The following is a 19,687-nucleotide window of genomic DNA, read 5'->3' as shown; positions in this document are numbered from 1 at the left end:
CAGCTCATACCCGGTGAGGCATGGATGCTAGAAGATTTCTAAATGTGTCTTGTGGTATCTGGTACCAACATGTAACCAGCAGATCCTTTACTCCTGTAAGCTCCGTGGTTGAGACACCGTAGATCAGAGTTGCTGTTCAAACACAAACCACAGATGCTCAATGAGATTGATGTCTGGGAAATTTGGAGGTCAGGGCAATGCCTGGAAGTCTTCCTAATGTTCTGTGAACCAGTCTCAATCAATCCAGGTGGTGTGGCATGCCGCATTATTCTGCTGTAAGACAGCACTGCTAGAGGAGAAGACTGCTGCCATGAAAGAGTGTACCTGGTCAGCAATGATGTTTATAGGGGTAGAATATAGGTGGTAGACGTCAGGGTGCCCGGCAGATGGATGACTGGAGCAGAACATCACTCAAAGAATGACACCGACTTGTTTTCATCCCACAGTGCATTCAGGCACCATCACTTTCTCAGGTAAACGACGCACACGTACCCGGCTTTCCACATGGTGCAACAGGAAACATGATTCATTATAGCAGACGACCTTCTTCCAATCACTCAAGGTCCAGTTTCGATGCTCACGTGCCCATTGCAGGTGCTGTAGCCGGTGAACCGTGGTTAGTATGAGCACTTGGGATGGCTCACGGCTGCTCAGCCACATTTTCAGCAGGGTTCAATGTACTGTGTGTTGTGACACATTACTCCCGTCACCAGCATTCTAATTACCAGCAAGTTGTGCCACAGTCGCCCTTCTGTTGCCACATACCATCCGGGAGATCCTTCGCTCACCTCGAGCATCAATGAGCCGTGGTCGTCCAACACCTCGCTGGCAGTTCATAGGTTTCCCCTTCTTGGACCACTTTCGGTAGGTACTAACCACGGTTGACCGTGAGAATTCCACCAGTCGTGCTGTTTCGGATATGCTCTGACCCAGTTGTCTGGCAATTACAATTTGGCCTTTGTCAAACTCGCTTAAGTCCACTGCCTTTCCCATCTGAAGAACAAGAGTAACACTGATTAACGGAGATCAGTATCAGGTGTTTTTTATACAGTGTCCTGACCCGTGCACGCGCCTCAGTTCACTTGCAGTTGCTTCGATTTGCATAACAACTCGCTGGTCATAATGTTTTGGCTCATTGGTGTATATATATTCAATAAGGTAAATTTCATAGCATAACTGGTGCATAGTGTTATTACTGCATTAGGATATAAGTTTAGTGAGTATTTTTAATTATACTGAATTTGAACCGAAATCATGCCTTAGACCAGAGCAGCAAAGAAAAAGGAGCTAAGGTAAAGAAAGCCTGCACGAGAAGCATGCAAAAGTTCGATGAAATTTACCGGAAAAAGTACCTTGCTGGAGCGGCATTCGTATTGTTGCTCGCTCAGTAAACAGATGGTGGGTGTTATCGGTCTGGAGTAGAAGTTGAATCCCATGGGAGCTTGAAACAATCCCGAAGTGAAGGGGGGGTAACCTGACCTTTTTTTCTTTAGAATCACAAATTGAATTAACTAACTGAATCACAAACAGAGTCATATTGGAAGTTCTGGCGCCGTAAAAAATGTTTGTAACGTAGTTTCACCATTAAACTTTTTCAAAAATTGCCGTGCTTCTTGTGTGGGTTTCCTTTGCCTTTTTTTTTTTTCTTAATAAAAAAATTTATCCACTAGTCCATCAGTGATTCTAAAGAAAAAAGGTCAGGTTACCCCCCCCCCCCCCACTTTGGGAGGATTTCAATTTCCAATGGGATTCAATTTCTACTCCTGACCATTTGTTTACCGAGCGAGCAACAATACAAATGCCATTGTGGCAAAGTACGTTTACTGGTAAATTTCATCGAACTTTTGCATGCTTCTCGTGTAGGCTTTCTTTACCTTCGCCGAAAAAGGTTCAAGGTAGTGGGAGTACCGTAGCATTTAGTTATCTAAGTGTTGAACCTGATATTGTTTCAGTTCGGGGCCTCTTTGCTAAAGTGGAAGTGTCTGTTTCTGTGCCATTATTATCTGGTAGGGACTGTTTTGGGACTCCAGAAGAAAATGTTTGATTATCACAATTCATGTTATTTTTTATTTTGGCTCAGCACCCAGACTTCCCACTTATGGATCCCAAATAGGATGCCCACTATGTGCTAAGCAACAAATTCACTCGGGAATGAGATTCCAGGGTTACCCAAATACTACAGCTGCACCACTGCCAGCCTGAATCCTGTCCCTTGGACCATGAGGGCAGGGGCTTGGCATTGACACCACTGTCCCTTGTAGGTGAACCATTAGCCGACTGATCCTGCACGAGCCATCCCAAGACCAGCTGTCTTGTCAAAGCATGGACCAAAGTGGTGTGTTGAAGCTGGGGTACTGAAACACAGGATCCCCCTTACCAAGTTTCCATGGGTCAGAGCACATGGTAAACATGCAAGATTAATATGTCAGCATGGAACCTAGGCTGCAGGCATTGGATCACAGTAATGTTAATATGGAGGACCAGCAGCATCACCGGGAGGTCCCCCCACACCATATATAAGTGCCCACATTTAAGGGGGCAGCATCTGGAGATTACATACATGCAAGGAGATCTGGCCGAGGTATTTAAGACTTTGAACAGATTGAGTAAGCTCAATATTGATGGCATTCTTCCTCTTGCTAAGACTACATACAAGGGAGCATAAATTCAAATTGAAAAAGGATGGCTGGAAGATAGATGCACAGAAGTTTGAGGGAGCATAAATTCAAATGCACAGAAGTTTGTTTTCAAGCCAACGAGTGACTAATTGTGGGAACAAACTTCCATCTGTTGTGGAAGTGGGTAATTTGAATAAATTTAAGGATGAACTAGACAAATTCTTGGAGTGGTGAGGTGGATAGGATTTTTTTTTTTTTTTTTTGGCTGATGCTCCATAAGCTTGCTTTCTTACATCATTTGCCACTACTAATTAATACTAAACCACGAATTAGAGAAGATCTTGACATTTATTTGTGAAGAAACTAGTGGGATAAATAAAGATATACTCTGCAAAGTTATGAGTTTTGAACAGCATGCTCAAGAGTTCATAACATTAGAAGGGTCATAATTATTACATTCAATATTTTCAAGAAAAAACTGCAAATGTGCAAAATAAGACATGTAAGTTAGTTCTAAATTTTTTTTTTTTTTTTTTAAATATTTAGTAACAAAATGTATGAATTGATTTTCATAGACCTGGTACATACACATATATATTACAAAGAACACAATTACAGGTTCAACATAAATATATCATAATGGAATCGTTTTTTCCCCCCTCAATATTAACACAATACAGTAGAATCTCATTAACTCAAATTTTGAGGGACTTAAATTTCTGGGTTTTATAATAAAATTTAATAACAATGGTACATATTAATGCTAACTTTAGCACTGTCTAATAATAAGAATCTAAAAATATTTCTTAGTTAAATGCCTAAGAGTATGACAGATTTGTTTATGCATGGTTACTGCACTTGCATCATTTCTACTACCCAGGTAGTACTGTTTAATTATACTGTTAATTCACAATGAGATATAATTAAACAATGCATTCATTTTATGGGTAATAGAAATTATGCAAGTGCATTAACCATGCATAAACAAATCGTTCATACTCTGAGGCATTTAAGGCATCATAGCCAAGAAATATTTTTAGATTAAACCACACACACCATCATCCCATCAGCATTGAGCATGCTCAAACCATTCAAGGCTTTATACACCTCTATCAGATCACCCTCGCTGGTGCCTAGTCTCCTGTAATTTGCAAAACTTAAGCCTTTCTTCGTAAGAGCACCCCTTTGTTCCATTCAGTAATCTTGTTGCCCTTCTCTGTACTCGTTCCAGCAGCTCAACATCCTTCTTGAAATGAGGCCTCCAGGCCTGTATACAGTACTCTAGGTGTGGCCTGACCATTGCCTTATACAAGGGAATAATCACCTCCTTATCCCTGCTAGAAAAATTCCTATATATCATTGACAATACACCATGAACTACTCTTGCAGCCCGTCTGCACTGTCAGAGAACTTCATATCTGCCTGCACAACCACCCCAGGTCTCTTTCATTCTCTACCACTGTCAGTGTAGTACCACAGAGTTGATACGTTGTTCTGGGGTTGCTGGCTTGATATAGCATCATCAATATCATTTATAAATACAGAAAACAATAATGGACCCAATACTGAACCCTGAAGGACTCCACTAATAACATTAGTCCACGATGAGCAGTGTCCCTTGATTACCACTCTCTGTCTTCTCCCCCTCAACCACCCCTTTATCCATAGCAGCAATTTGCCTCCAATGCCACACTGCTCCAATTTGTGCAGCAGTCTTCCATGTGCAACAGTATCAAAAGCCTTTCTAAGATCCAAGTATATGATATCAAAGTTATTCCCTGCATCCAGTTCTTTTGTGACTGCATCATAGTATCCAATCAAATTGGTCAGGCAAGACTTCCCCCTAACAAAACCATGCTGTGTCAGAGCTATAACTGAAGTCTTGTCTAGATGATCCTGCAGTCCTTCTTTAACCAGTGCCTCCATTAATTTTCCGGGAACAGAAGTTAAACTCACAGGTCTATAATTACTTGTGTCAGCCTTTGATCCTCCTTTGTGAATTGGGGTCACATTTGCACATCTCCAGTCCATGGGTACCTCCCCTGAGTCCAAGGAAGCTCTCGTAATTATGGCTAAGGGTTTGCTTACTTCCTTTGCTGCCTCCTTTAATATAACTGGATAGATCCCATCCACCCCAGGTGCCTTTCTTGTGTTTATCTTCAACAATTTCTTCTCCACTTTACTCTCAGTTATTACAAGATTCTCTAGCTTACTGCCAGAGTTTAATACACCTCTGGCATTCCCCTCGCTGAATAACTCCTCATGTGTGAATGTCGATGCAAAATATTCATTTAGTTTGTTAGCTACCTGAGCAGGATCATCAACAGTTGACCCATTGATATCAAGTGGACCAATCTGATTCATCCCCTTCCTTCTAGAGTTTACATAAGTAAAGAACTCTTTGCTGTTTTTCTTTGCATCCCTTGCCAAAGATTTCTCGTAATCTGCCTTCGTCTGCCTAACCTCCTTTGTAACTTGGTTACAGATCAAACTTGTATCTGTCATAGGCTTCTGTGTCACATGTTAATTTGTATGTATCCCATGCATTTTTCTTCTCTGCCATATGTCTCATTAGTTCATCTGACATCCATTTAGGCCTAAACCTTGAACAATATTTCTTAGTTGGTATGTAAAGCCTAGTAGCTTCCAAGATAAGTTCTTTGAATGCTTCCCATTTTGAATTTGCTGTTGGTAACATCATCAGTTGGTCCCACTGTATAGAATTTAAATACTATCTCAGTCCATCATAGTCGCCTTTACGAAAGCAATAACCCTTCCCTTTACCCCTAATGGTAGTTACCTCTTTGAGTAAATCCCACTTCAGCACACTGTGATCACTGCCACCTAGTGGTTCATTTATCGGCAGATTCTTAATGCATGAAGAATCACTACTGATAATCAAATCAAGAGTATTACTCACTCTAGTTGCCTCCCGAACATGCTGATGTAGAAAACAATCATCCAATAAATCCACAAAAGCCTTGCTAGTGTGTGAGTGACCAGCCCCCAAATTCCAGTCAATATCTGTGAAATTAAAATCCCCCATTATAAGACTCTCTGATTTACTGGCCCACTCTATTTCCCTGTACAGTTCCTTATTATACTCATCAGAGTTTAGGCCTACAGCACACTCCTACTCTCAATTTTGATCTCCCAATGCTTATGTCACACCAAACTGACTCAACACTGCACTGTCCAGCGATGTCGACTGGCTTCACTTCCTTGGATTTTATGTATTTCTTAACTAATAGCATAACCCCTCCTCCCTTCCAATGCTGTCTATCCTTTCTGTAGGTATTGTACTCCCCAAATTCCAGTTCTGCATTCCTTATATCTGTGTGACACCACGTCTCTGAAATCCCAACAATATCTGCCTTTGATGTTTTGAGCAATACCTCAAATTCATCAAATTTATTTACTAAACTCCTAGCATTGGTGTACATGCAAGTATACATGCATGCACCTGTTCTTTTTCTTAGCTACCCTAACACAACCCATGTATTTACTTGTACCCCAATGATTCCCAGCAGTCTCTGAAATATCCTGCATCTTATTTTACAGACTTCTGCTCATTCCAATAGAAGCAGTGCAAGAATCACTTTCACCTCTGCCAGTGGCTACTGGCAATCGATTAGTCCTTGTATCCCCCCAATCTAGTAGTTTTCCGACCCACCTAACACTGCCTCGATAGCATCAGTAAACATTCTTGCACCCTTGTATTTAAGTGTATCCCATCCCTGTAGAAGCAGTCTGTCCTGTTAACAAGTACAGACCAGGCTGAAAAAAATTCTACCCCTTGAGCCTTGCTCAATCTTTCCAGGGTCGAATTGATCGACAGGGCTCTCATCATATACTCCCTCCTATCGTGTCTGGGCAGAATTGCAGACACTTTCAAATTCAACTCTTAACTTACGGCTTTTTTTCAACAGTGACCTGTACTTGTTAAGTAATTCCGCCGGTCTCCTACTCTTAATATCATTAGTGCCAACGTGTACTACTATATCACCTTTTGTGCCCTTAAAAGATGATATCCGCTTTACAACGTCATCAATCTTTGCTCCTGGCAGACATACCCTGGTCCTGTTCCACCTATCCTTTTTACAAAGCATGTTTTCCGTTTCCCTGACAATAGAGTCACCAAACCAGATTAAACCACGCACACCATCAAGCATCTCTTATACGGTGGAGTTATACTTCATAACTGGGTTGTCATTATTGCAACAACAGGGTTCTTGCCCACCGATGAGTAAGCCAACAAGCTTCCAAACGGTGCTGTCTGGGTGGTGGTGGTATCCACCGAGAATAAGTAATGTTAGTCTTCTCCACTGATGAAGCGTTACTTATTCAAAGCAGTGCAAACCTTGGCCACTCATTGTGAAGGTTGATTCACAATATGATATATAATTAAACAAAGCATTCATACTACCTGGCTAGTAGAAATGATGCAAGTACAGTAAACATGCATAAATAAATCGTTCATACTCTTAAGCATTTAATCTATATTTTTAGATTCTTATTATTGTTAGACAATGCTTAAGTTAGCATCAATATATACCATTATTATTAAATTTTATTATAAAACCCAGAAATTTAAGTCCTTAAAAATTGGAGTTAATGAGATTCTATTGTATTCTGTAATATTATCGAGGGGAAAAAAATGATCGACAATCATGAAAATGTTCATCTTATTTTTCTAAAGTCATTCCACTCTTAAATAATCAAGACAATTATTTTAACTGCAAGGGAAGCAACTTGTATTGGTTAACTAATTTTAAAAAAATCTTGGCTTGTAAAATTTTCCACTAGTAAGTGGGTGCAGCTTTGTGAGGTCTTGTTTGAAGAGGTCTACATTCCAGAAAATTTTCAAAGCCAAAATGCTTTAACATAGTTAATTAACATTATTCTATTTTATGGAAGGAAAACAATACTACTGTATTTTTTTGTTTCATAAAAAACAGTAGTACTTCGTACTTTCTTCACTCAATTTTCGGCCCTTTGTAAGACTTTCTTTGAACAGAAGGGGTTTTCTTTTTTTTTCTGGGAGGAAATAAATTAGCCTTTAATTAATTAGAATTGTACCAAGCTTTATATTAACCAAACAAAATAACTTATTTCTCATGGGACAAAAATTAACTTTATAATATATCTTCTTCTTCAACAGGAGTGTTTCCATTTACAATGGGTTTCCTCAGCCTACTTTCTTGTTAGGAATTTTTTCCCGCCATAAAATGCAGTTCAAGGTGTCTTGGTCGGTTAAGCCTCAGGCTGTCATGCATTCCCGTACTCCATCCATCCATGTCTTCCTAGGTCTTCCTCTTCTCCTTCTTCCAGGAGGTATCCATTCCAGGATAGCCTTTGGATATCTGTTTTCTTGCATCCATTTTACATGTCCATACCATGTTAGACGCTTTTCTTTGATGGTGTCAATAATAGTCTTTTTCACTTCCATTTTTTCCCTTATGTCTTCATTCCGTTTTCTGTCTCTTCTAGAAGTTCCTGCTGAGCATCTCCAAAAATCCATTTCTGTGGAGAACAATTTGTTTTCCGCTCGCCTATTCAATGTCCAGGTTTCCACTCCATACAATAGAAGACTTTGTACAATCGTTTGAAATATAAGTTTCTTTGTTTTATTTGGGATATTTTTCCTCCACAGAACAGAGTTTAACATGCCGATAGCTTTCCTGCCGTCTGTAATTCTCTTATTGATCTCTGCTTGGGATGATCCATCACTTTGTAAGATTGATCCCAAATATTTGAATTTATCGACTTGTTTGGTTTTAAAACCTGCAATATTTAGAACGTGTCCTGGTCCTGAAGACAACATTTCAAACTTGCTAAAATTGATTTTTATACCCCATTGTTTATATTTCTCAAACAATTGACGACATGCATACTTTGCATCTTCTAAGTCTTGTGCTATCACCACCTGATCATCTGCAAAAAGTAAATTGTGAATATAGGTGTTCTTATTAATTGGTAATCCCATTTTATTACATTTTTTTGACCAGGGTCTTATGCAGATGTCGATATAAATTTTGAAAAGTGTTGGTGACATGCAACAACCTTGTAACAGGCCTGTAAATTGCCTTAATAATGTTAATCAGTTGTCCATCAATATTTGCCTCTTTCAGTGCTTCCCATAAGAGTTTTCTTGGAACACTGTCATATGCCTTTTCAAGGTCAATGAAAATCATAAAATTTTTTTTCCCTTTTGATTGGTTTTTCAAGTATCTGTCGTACTGTTGAGATATGATCTATACATGACCTCCCAGCTAAAAAAACCACTTTGTTCTTCTGATACCTCGATTCGGGCTTCTAAATGGTTCCTGATCCATTTTCCAAGTATCTTTAACAGCGGGTTCAGGACGCATAATCCTCTGTAATTTTAACAGCTTTTCCGATCGCCCTTTTTATAAATTGATGTAATATATTCTGTTATCATTTCTTTCGGTATTTCTTCTCCTCTCAGTATACTATTTAACAGTTTTTGTATCAGAACAGTCACTCCTCTTCCTCCATATTTCATAAGTTCCATGTAAACTCCTCCAGGTCCAGGTGATTTGCCATTCCTTCCTTCCTTTAGCAGGAGTTCCACTTCCCTAACAGAAACTTTTAAGCCCGAGTCTTCTACACCAAAATCCTCCATCGTCTTGAACTCTTCCCGGTCTTCTTTTAAAAGTCCTTCATAGTACTCTGTCCAGTCTTTCAAAGGTATTAATTGCAAACCAGCATTGTGTTTATTCTGTTTTCTCAAGTCTTTAACAACCTTCCACGATTCCGCTGATTGCTTGAAGCCCAATTTGTTTTTAATAGTTGCACATTTCCTTTCCCATTCTTCATTTTTCGCTTCTACTACCAACCGATTGGCTATTTTCTTTTTTTCAACATAAATGTTCCTATATGCATCATTTCTATCACCCAGCCATTTCTGATATGCAAGTTTCTTTTCCTCTAGAGCAGCTCTTACTTTCTCTGTAATCCAGGTCTTTTTGGGTCCTTGGCTCTTCTTTTTGCCTAGGATTTCATGAGCTATTTTTTAACAGTATTTTTTAAATATTCGTAGATTTTTTTCAGTATTACCTTTTATCTCTATGTTAATTGCAGAATCCAGTCTCTGGGTGAAGTTGTTTCTAATGCTGTCGTCCTGGAGTAGGTCAATGTTAAATTGATCCACTTGTAGCATTTCTCCTTCCCTGCATTGTTGGTTGTCCACACATATTTTCTTAATCTAGTTCCACCTCAGTGTTGTTTTAACAAGAAAATGGTCAGATCCACATTCAGCTCCTCTATAAACTCTGACATCTTTCAATACATATGTCCCTGAATGTTTTGAAATAATGTAATCTATAACTGATCTAATTTGTCTTGTCTCCTGTGACAAAGTATATTTATGGATATCCTTGTGTTGGAAAAATGTGTTGTTTATTCTCAAGTCGAACTGTTCACAAAGATTGCATAGTCTATCTCCATTGTCATTCCTCTCTCTCTCTCTCTCCAAATCTTCCAATAACTTTGCTATTTTGTTCAGTTCCTACTCTTGCATTGAAATCTCCCATTAGAAAAATCTTTGTTCTTAGGAATTTTTTCTATTAGTTCTCTCAGATCGTTCCAAAATTCATCCTTCAAGGTATCGGCGGTGTCATTAGTTGGGGCATATATTCCCAAAATACATATTTCTCTCCCGTACATTTTCAGTTCCAATGAGATCATTCTTTCATTAATAAATTGCCAGTTTTTGATGTTGTGTCTCAATTTCTTTTTAACAGCAATAGAAACTCCTGCTCTTGCTCTTTCACTCTTATCAACTCCCCTCCAAAAATGGTAGTATTCTCCCATTATTTCCTCTCCACATCCCTTTTTCTTTGTCTCTGATAACACGACGATGTCTAACTTGAATTTCTGCAGTTCATCCGAAAGAAAGTTTCTTTTAGTTGAAAGGCCTTGAATATTCCAGCATCACAAAATCATAGTCCTTTTCCGTTTGCCGAGTCGTTTCCGAAAGTGCAGTCCATTTTCATTTTCACTTGTAGGTCGTTTAGCATTTGTGTATTTTTTACACTGAATGAGGAGCTAGCCCGTTGCAGCAACCCCCAACCTGGAAGGCCGGGGTATCTCTCTTAGTCTGGCCCCTACCCTTTGACCTGTCCGGCTTGGGAGGCCCTACCAGTAGCTAAGCTACCGCCAACTTAGCTCTCTGGGTCATTGGGACACGCAAGCCCCCCCACCGCGACAAGGTGGAGAATACCATCGGGGGAGACTTTGTAATATATATTAACCAAATTTTGTAATAAACAAATATGTTATGTAGAAAATGCTATCCTTAGGGAGGGGAATAATATTTGCCTTTTATAAATGAGAACTTTGTATCAGCCAAGTTTGTATTATTGAGATTCTATTATATAATCCAGTGGTGCACAACCCCCCCAGAGGAGTCGCAGGATAAATTAAAGGGGTCGCAGAAATTTTTAAATAAATTTATTTTTTGTGTACATGAAAGCTAAAAACCTGTTGTTAAAATTACTTTTTCAATACTGTAGATGTAGAGACCTTGCTACTTGAACTAAGTCTGAGATATGAATGAACCCTACTGCCTTGGACGAAGGCAGGATATTTTGCAAGGTGGTGCATGTGGGAATAAATTTTTTTTCACTAAATTTTTGAATACATGCAACATCTTAATGTTTGAATAAATTAATGAAAATATTAAAAATTGTGTATTACTTCCAAATCCAAAGGTGGTGCATTTGCACCACGCTGCCGGCACCCATGCCTTCTGCATCAGGAATACGCCTTAATTTTCTCACTGGCTATGGACACACAAAAAGCAGCTGACTAGTGAGACTTCTCAGTATGTATTAATACTTCTCAATACTACTCAAATGCTGAGTAGTACTTCTCAGTACTACTCAATTAATCCCTTACAGTTATCCCTTTAGCTCTTAATTTGTGCTTCCTACAGCACACATTCTCAAATTGCCTGTACTGTATTGCCTAAAGGTCACAAGTGCGAATGTGCAGTAGCTGTAAATATACACAGCAAATGTGTTGCATGCAAGCTTTATTCTGCTTCGTAATTCGGTGCATTCTCCTTGCTGCAATAAAAATTATTTTAATTATGCATGGAGAAAAGTGCAGCAATGATTTAAAAACCATTCCTCTGTCCAGAGACACAGTCTCGCTGCGTATTACAGTTATCGGACAACATAAAATTCAATTTATTATATAGATTGAGAGAAAGTCCAATTTTTGCTCAACTTATTGTATATGTCGGATACTGCTACGAGGGGGATATTTTGGAGAATTTTCTATTTTGCAAAGCTTTGGAAGGAAGCACGGCGGGCCAGAAGATTTTTGATGTTATACATATTTTCTGGTAGACATTCACTATCGGGTACAGCTGCCAAAAATGGCGGCAAGGAGAGGTTGGAGAAAGCAGTGATTGTCGGGTTTGACTCCGCCCACTCACGGCGTTCCCCCTCCTCTCCTCGCCCAGCGGATGTCAAGTGGCACGTGGCACACAGCAACAAAAATGGCGGCTAAAAACAAAGGATAAATCCAATAAATTTAAAAGTTCAAGTTACAAAAATGCACGTTTTTTGCGATCACTAATTTTTGGTGGGGGCTGCCGCCCTTTAACCCCGCTGTTTTTTCTTTCTACAAAATTGAAACCGAAAAAGAAAAGGGGAAAAGGTAATTTAAGAGTAAAAAAAAAAAAAAGAACGAAAAGGAACGGCAACTCAACATTTGAAAAAAAAAACATAAATGCACGTTTCTATGAAAAACAAAAACAAATGCATGTTTTTCTATGCTATTTTACGAGCATTAACAATGAGAAATGCTGAAAAGAAGAAAATGAAAAGGTAATTTTAGGGGAAATTTTACGAAACAGAAACGCACGTTATTCTATGCTATTTGCATGAAAAACATAAAAACAAATGCATGTTTTTCTATGCTATTTCTATGAAAAACAAAAACACAAATGCATGTTTTTCTATGCTATTTCTATGAAAAACAAATGCACGTTTTTCTATGCTATTTTACAAGCATTAACAATGAGAAAGGCTGAAAAGAAGAACACGAAAAGGTAATTTTAGGGGAAATTTTACGAAACAAACAAAAATGCATGTTTTTCTATGCTATTTCTATGAAAAACAATCAGACTGAACTGAGACAACGAAAAACCACTCACCTCATTGGTCAGGTGTCCTCGTTCAATCCTCTGTTTCAGCTGTATACACTAAGCTCACAGCTTTTAAAAATTCCATAGTTAAATCGCTGCGTTAGTATTTACACCTGTTTCCTGTGAAAAATACCTGTGACAAAGGAGATTTCACGGCAGCAAGCAACAGGCACCCGCACAAATCAAGAACTGACCAGAATGTGATTATGCAATCGTAATCAGCCAATCACAGAGCTGTGTTACTTTATTTTAAAAAAAAAAATTAATTTTTTTTTTTTTTTTTTTTTCTGGGGGCAGTAGCCCCCAGACCCATGTCTTTTTGGGGGCTGGAGCCCCACACCCCGGGAATTATTCAGCCGAAAACAATATTAATAAACAAGTTTCTTTTTTAAATTTTTTGTTTCGTATTGGGTTTCGTAAACCCAGAAAAACCTCAGCATGCCTTATGTTTCCGGTAGGTACATGGCACGGGTGACACGGCTGGCACGCAGTGGATGTCAGCCATGCCAGCTGTTTCTGTCTGTTAAGGAGATCACGTGACACTGGGCGGAGTCAGCACCCGTCAATCACGGCCGTATTGCTAGCAGTCAGAACGCTGTACCCGATACTGAATCTCAACTTATTTTCTTTCAAACAAATAATACAAATAAATATCAACATGTACTGATACTGATATATAACATGATATATCAGTATATGTTGCGATTTGTAGTGATGGCTGCATTAACAGAAGAAAATAAAGGTTTAAAAGGCAAAGTAAAGGAAATTGCTCCAAATATAGCTTTTAATAATTGCATTATACATAGGGAAGTATTAGTAATATCCTATCATAATAGCATATAGGTAGAAGTAACCCCAGAGAAACATACCACCTGTGTGGTACACTTAAGGTGGTAGAAAATGAAAAAGACCTGGGAGTAATTGTGCAGTCAGATATGAAGTTTTCTGAACAATGCAGACAGACTGCCAGGGCAGGTCATGGGGTTTTGTCAATGATATATAGGAATTTTGCTAGCAGGGAGAAGGAGGTGATTGTCCCTCTGTATAAGGCAATGGTTAGGCCACGCCTTGAGTACTGCGTACAGGTCTGGAGGCCTCATTTTAGGAAGGTTGTAGATTTACTTGAGCGTGTACAGAGAAGGGCAACAAGATTGGTGAGGGAAATGAAGGGATCCTCTTACCAAGAGAGGCTTAAGTTCTGCAAATTGCAGCGGCTGGAGACTAGGCACCTGCGCGGTGATCTGATTGAGGTGTATAAGGCCTTGAATGGGTTGAGCACGCTGAACTCTGATGGGATCCTTTCACTTGTTCAGATTACGAACCTAAGGGGACATAAACTCAAATTAAGAAAAGACAGAGGTAGAATAGATGTGCGGAAATTTGCCTTTAGCCAGCGGATGGTTAATTGCTGGAACAAACTTCCATCTGTCGTTGTGGAAGTTGACAGGTTAAATAAATTTCAGGAGGAACTGGACAGGCATTTGGAGGGAATGGTGTGATTTTTTTTTTTTTTACTGATGCTGCATAAGCTCATACACTTGCTTTCTTGCATCACATGCCACTACTACTACTAGATCAGAATCTTGCTCAATTGTTTACAATTAAAAAATGGCTTGGAAAACTTACCTACCTTGTTGATATATTTGAAAAGCCTAATGATTTAAATTTAAGTCTTCAAGGACAGGGAACAAATATATTAATACTGAAGCTTTCAAAAATAAACTTAACCTTTGGAAAACTGAATTTGAATATAATAATACTGAAATTTTCCCATGTTTTTCTGATTTTGTTAATAGCAATAATATTGATATTTTACAATTTAGGGATGTCATTGCCACCCACCTAACAATGCTAATTAAGAATTATTCCAAATGATTTAATGTATATCCAGAAAAAAAAGTTGTATTGGATTCGTGATTCCTTTGCTTTTGAAATTTCTCCATGTCCTGAAATTACCATTGAGCAAAAGGAAGTTCTTATCAACCTGTCATCTGACGAAGCATTACGTGCTCGTTTCAACACTACTTGTGAAGAATTTTGGCTTTCTCTTTGAGATGAGTATACAGAATTATCGAAAATGGCAATACAAAGATAGCTTTCGGGTCTACATATTCATGTGAGATTTGTTTCTCAAAATTAACAGCTATAAAAACAAAACAGCATTCCAGACTTGATCCAGAAGATCAGATTAGCAATTTCAAATTAATATTTGGTCCATATTTGGACCAAATATTAATTTGTAATTGCTAATGGATTATAATAACCGATCGAGATAACCGATAATAATTTGGTCCAAATATTATCGGTTATCCAGGCTCATCCTTCTCATTAATTTTTTTGTTTTGTAATCTTAACTGAAGAATAAGAATTTGATTTGTTGTTTTTGCTGTATTCAATAAAAATATTAAACAATTATTTTAATGTGTAAATTAAAAAGGAAACAAATTTTTTTTATTTCTTTCTCAGTACTCAAAATTTTCTACTACATAACTTGTAAATGCATTTTTATTCTCAAAAATCTTATCATTCTCCCTCGGGGTTTACATTGAGGGTTTGCGCGCCACTGGTATAACCTATGTTCTTCTATTTATAACCTATGTTTATGATATAGGAAGTTTAATAAAACTGAAGTAATTAATAACTGATATATTCTATTAATGGATACATAAAACAATGAAATATTGTGTACCTCCCAATCAGGATAATCATGTTCAAGCAACTTTCCTTTATGAGTGCCAGGCAAAACAACAAGGCATCCATTAAGTCTAGTAACATTTTCCATAGCTGTCCAGGCGCACACAATTTTGTCAGCTGGTCGGAATGGAAAGTAATGTAGGTCTTGGTGAAGTGGATGTCGTGATGTTAATGCCCCTATAAAAAATTATGTTAAGGTGTTTGACATTAGATTTAATACAAAATTTTGAATATCGTTTGACTGTGGCAACTGAACACTATATGCATAAATGTAAGTAAAGAATTAAATTGCCGTTATGCAACAAGAGAAAACATTCTATATACAAATGTATAGCATTTTGATTTACTCATTCTTGGGGAAAAAAACCAAAGTATGAGTTTATCACTTCCTTTTTCTCTACTAAATAAAATTTTATTGTATTCTCATACCACTGCTCTGCATTGAAATAAAATTTCTTTTTAACTCATACAAAAATACAGATTGATTACTGAGTTGACCGCATCTCTTTTGTGACATGTGCTTTTGAGTTTTAAGAATTTCTGAAATAAAATACCAAAAGATAAATGATTGAATACAATTAAAATATATTAAAATTTGATATATTTTAATAAATTTTAAAAAACAATGAAAGCTTCATGTATCTATCAAGACTCCATCTTATCAGGAATCATAAGGCACTGGTATCCAAAACAACCAAGAGACATAACATTTTAATAACTTTTAAACGTGCTAAAGGCTGGGCTGAAAAGTTTTCTACTTCAATGCAGAGCAGTGTATGCAAGTAGACTGCATTCTGGTATATTTGTTCCCTTCCCTTACATGCTTTTGGAATAAAATTTTAAATCATTAATTTTCCATGGCAGTAAAAATGCTATCATTTGTTGAAATCATTTCTTTAATAACACTGGTCAGCAAAACAATTTTTTTTTTTTAAATCAATTATTTTTTAAATATTTTTTTTAAAAATAAAACATTTTTCTAACCCCCCCCCCCTCTCTCAGTTTTGTAATGAAGGTTTCATAAATGCAATTGCTGATAATATCAGTAGAAGTTAAGACAATTTCATTACAAAATACATGAGAATAGTCTCACAATTACATTTTTACCCCTTTACACTTTAAATCTAATATATAATAGAGTACAGTATTGTGAAAAAGATATGTAATATTTAAAAATGTTATAAACTAAGGCAATTATTTTGAATGAAGCAAATGGGGTGATGCTTAAGATTCTCTACTGAACGGCTCAGTGCCTTTGCACCATGTTTTGTTCATAGTGAACTGTCCCAGTTGATAATTGGCATCGTTTTAATTGTATCTCATATTGTGAATCAATCTTCACAATGAGTGGCCAAGGTATTGCACTACCTTGAATAAGCAACACTTCACCAGTGGAGAAGTACACACTGTGCATTCAAGTGATTGGTAAATTCACTAAAGTTGATAAATTTGATCGCAGTTTTGCAATAATGCTGACAAAGCACATTTCCAGTGGATGAATAAAAACCTGAAGATATCCTCTATTACCTGAAGTGGCCTCAGATTTATATCATGTACACTAGTTACACAATGTTTGTTTTGTAAAGGAGGTTTGTGGGTAACCCACACTGAAACTAAGTCTACGTTAATTAAAGGACAGCTCCGTAGGCTTTTTAAAGGTGACTGGCTTATTACATTCCAATTTTTGTTTATCTTTTTTTGGAGAAAACTGGCCAGCCAATGTCCATTTCTTCTTCAGCATAGATTTCTAAAACAGGATCTTCCTGTATTGATGTGCCATCGGTGTCCATGGTTGTGTCCTGGATATTTTTCATTGCATTTGAGTTTGTAATATGGGATGTGGTAGAACTCTTTGAAGGAGGAGATGCCGCTGGTATTGTCAGAGGAGTATTATTTGCCTGATCTAAGATTTGGGTTGTTGCTTAAGTATACTTGGTCGTTGTTCAGAGAGGATATTTCTAGCCCAATCAGAAATTGATTTATTGGTGAGAAGGAACTGTGACATCGGTTTAAGTGGAGACTGTTTGATACTTTTTTTTACGGCATGGCATAGGTTACATTTTTGTTTATAGGAGGTACAACTCGCTTCTTGGTAACTTACTTTGTTCTCAACCTTGTGTTTTACTATTTTTTTCTCAGTTTTCCATTTTCACATGTCTTGGAATATGCAGGATGATCACCTTTGCAATTTGGGCAGGTCATTTTTGTAGTTATACAGTCACTTTGTATATGATCTGAGGACTTACAGTTAGGGCAGACAGGAACTCCTCTGCATGCAATTTGTGAGTGGCCATATTTTTGGCATTTATAGCATCGTAAAGGATTGGAAACGTAGGGACAACTGCATCAAAGTAAATAACCTGCTTTTACAGAGGAGGGTAAGTTGGGTGTATTGAAGGTGAGAATATTTCTGGTTGGTATAAGTTGATTATCTTTTTTAGTCATTATACGTTTTGCTTGAATTACATTTTGCTCCTACAGTTCTTGGGTTATTTCCTCCTCTGTGACATTTAAAAGGTCCCAACTGAATATGACATCTTTAGATAAATTTAGGTTGCATGAGGGGATATTTTTACTGGAATGCCAGCAAAGTTTGTAAGCTGTAAAAGCTTCTCCGAATGCCTGTGGTTCGTAGTTTCCACTAATAAGTCTCCTGATTGGAGTCTTTTAACAGTCTTAGGAGATACAGCGATACCTTCCAGGTGTTTTTGTATAATGGGAGACAATTTGCTCAGAGGCTGACCAATGAGCGAGTGAAAAATTAAAAATGATGGGCAGGGTTGCTCCATCTGATTGGTCTTCTGTCTCTTTGGACTGTCATTACCTAAGTCATGACTGGTGTCATAGTCAATGTAAGTTTCAGGTCTTGAGCTCGTAAGCTCTAAGAGTGGATAAGAATTTTTATCCATGATGGCTCCTTTTGGCCCTGGGGGTTTGTCTTTACCACCCAAATTACCGTTCCTGCCACGGGGAGGCAGGAGCAGTGCCATGAGGTGACCAAATGGCTGTTAGTTGTGTTAGTGAGAGATATGAAAAAGAAACAGAAAGCTGATTGGTATGGCCCAGAAAGGAAAGGTATCTTTCCTTTCTGGGCCTTTGCCTACTTCCTGTAGTCAGGGTGCCTCCATAGCCAGGTGGGCACGAGCAGCAGTGCATAGCACACTCTTCTTGATTAGACCGGGGTCCGAGCTCGTGACCACCAAATACAGAGGATGTGGAAAGGTCAGGGAATGACCACCGCATATCCCCAGAGCAACATGGCCTTAGTTGCTAATGCTCCTAAAAACCAAATAACAACAACTTCCTGTAATGTCAAAGAGCTACTCGAGTAGAAAATGAGGAAAACAGTAATCAGAACAAAAAAAAAAAAAAAAAGAATCTCTATACAGCAAAGGCTCTTTGAAAAGATCACTTTATGAAATGCACTATAATCGCTTGGCCACAGAACACTTGGCACCCGGGGCCAAGGCAGAGTTGAACTGACATTCTAGGATTCGCCCTTTACACATACACATGTCCACAACCATTTCCCAGGAGGGAAATGATATTCCTGATGTAATCCCAATTGCAAAGGTTATAATCATCAGGTAAGAACTTCAGAAATTTGTTGCACAACAAACATGATTACATCTGCTGCTCACACAAAATTATCAACATTTGGTGTAAGTTAGAGATGGTTATACTCAACCTTCATGTTGTGCACAAGCAGCTGACATGCCGACATTAATAAAAATCCAAGTGAAAAAAGGTAGTTGTCATAAGGCCCAGTAATGATGCATCCCTTGAGTTGAAACAATTGGTGCCTCTGTAGCCAGATGGGCAGGAGCAGCAGTGCGTAGCACACGCTTCTTGATTAGACTGGGATTCGAGCCCATAACCACCAAATACGGAGGATGCAGAAAGGTCAGGGAATGACCACTGCATATCCCCGGAGCAATATGGCCTTAGTTGCTAATGCTCCTAAAAACCAAATAGCAAACAAACAACAAACAAAACAATTTCAAGCAATCAGAATAAAAAGTATAAGAAGAAAAGGAACCCAGGGGTAATTATAAACACAACTGCCAGGGCGGAAGGCCACACAGGGTAGATATTGGCCTGGTAGAGAGGGCTGCCTTTACAGACAACCTTGTGTTGCTTGTCAAGGCAAACAGCAGAGCCAGTCTAGAACATCAGGCAAACCATGCTCTTAACA

The 19,687-nt window shown here is 38.2% G+C and overlaps 1 protein-coding gene across 2 annotated transcripts in view; it reads right to left on the bottom strand.

Moving 5' to 3' along the window:
• The window catches only part of LOC150078571 (phytanoyl-CoA dioxygenase, peroxisomal-like), a 133,843-nt gene that overhangs the window by 39,798 nt on the left and 74,358 nt on the right, over window positions 1-19,687 (bottom strand). For both annotated transcript variants that reach the window (XM_090385536.1, XM_090385537.1), the window contains exon 6: window positions 15,488-15,669. In XM_090385536.1, coding sequence (XP_090241662.1) covers window positions 15,488-15,669 — 182 coding nt within the window. The remainder of the gene's footprint in view (window positions 1-15,487; window positions 15,670-19,687) is intronic.

This window comes from Mastigoproctus giganteus, chromosome 11 (assembly GCF_048544385.1).
Source record: "Mastigoproctus giganteus isolate SK-2022 chromosome 11, ASM4854438v1, whole genome shotgun sequence".
Classification (NCBI taxonomy): domain Eukaryota; kingdom Metazoa; phylum Arthropoda; class Arachnida; order Uropygi; family Thelyphonidae; genus Mastigoproctus; species Mastigoproctus giganteus.
The sequence above is the reverse complement of the archived record's forward strand: the minus strand, read 5'-3'. Positions and strand labels throughout refer to the sequence as shown.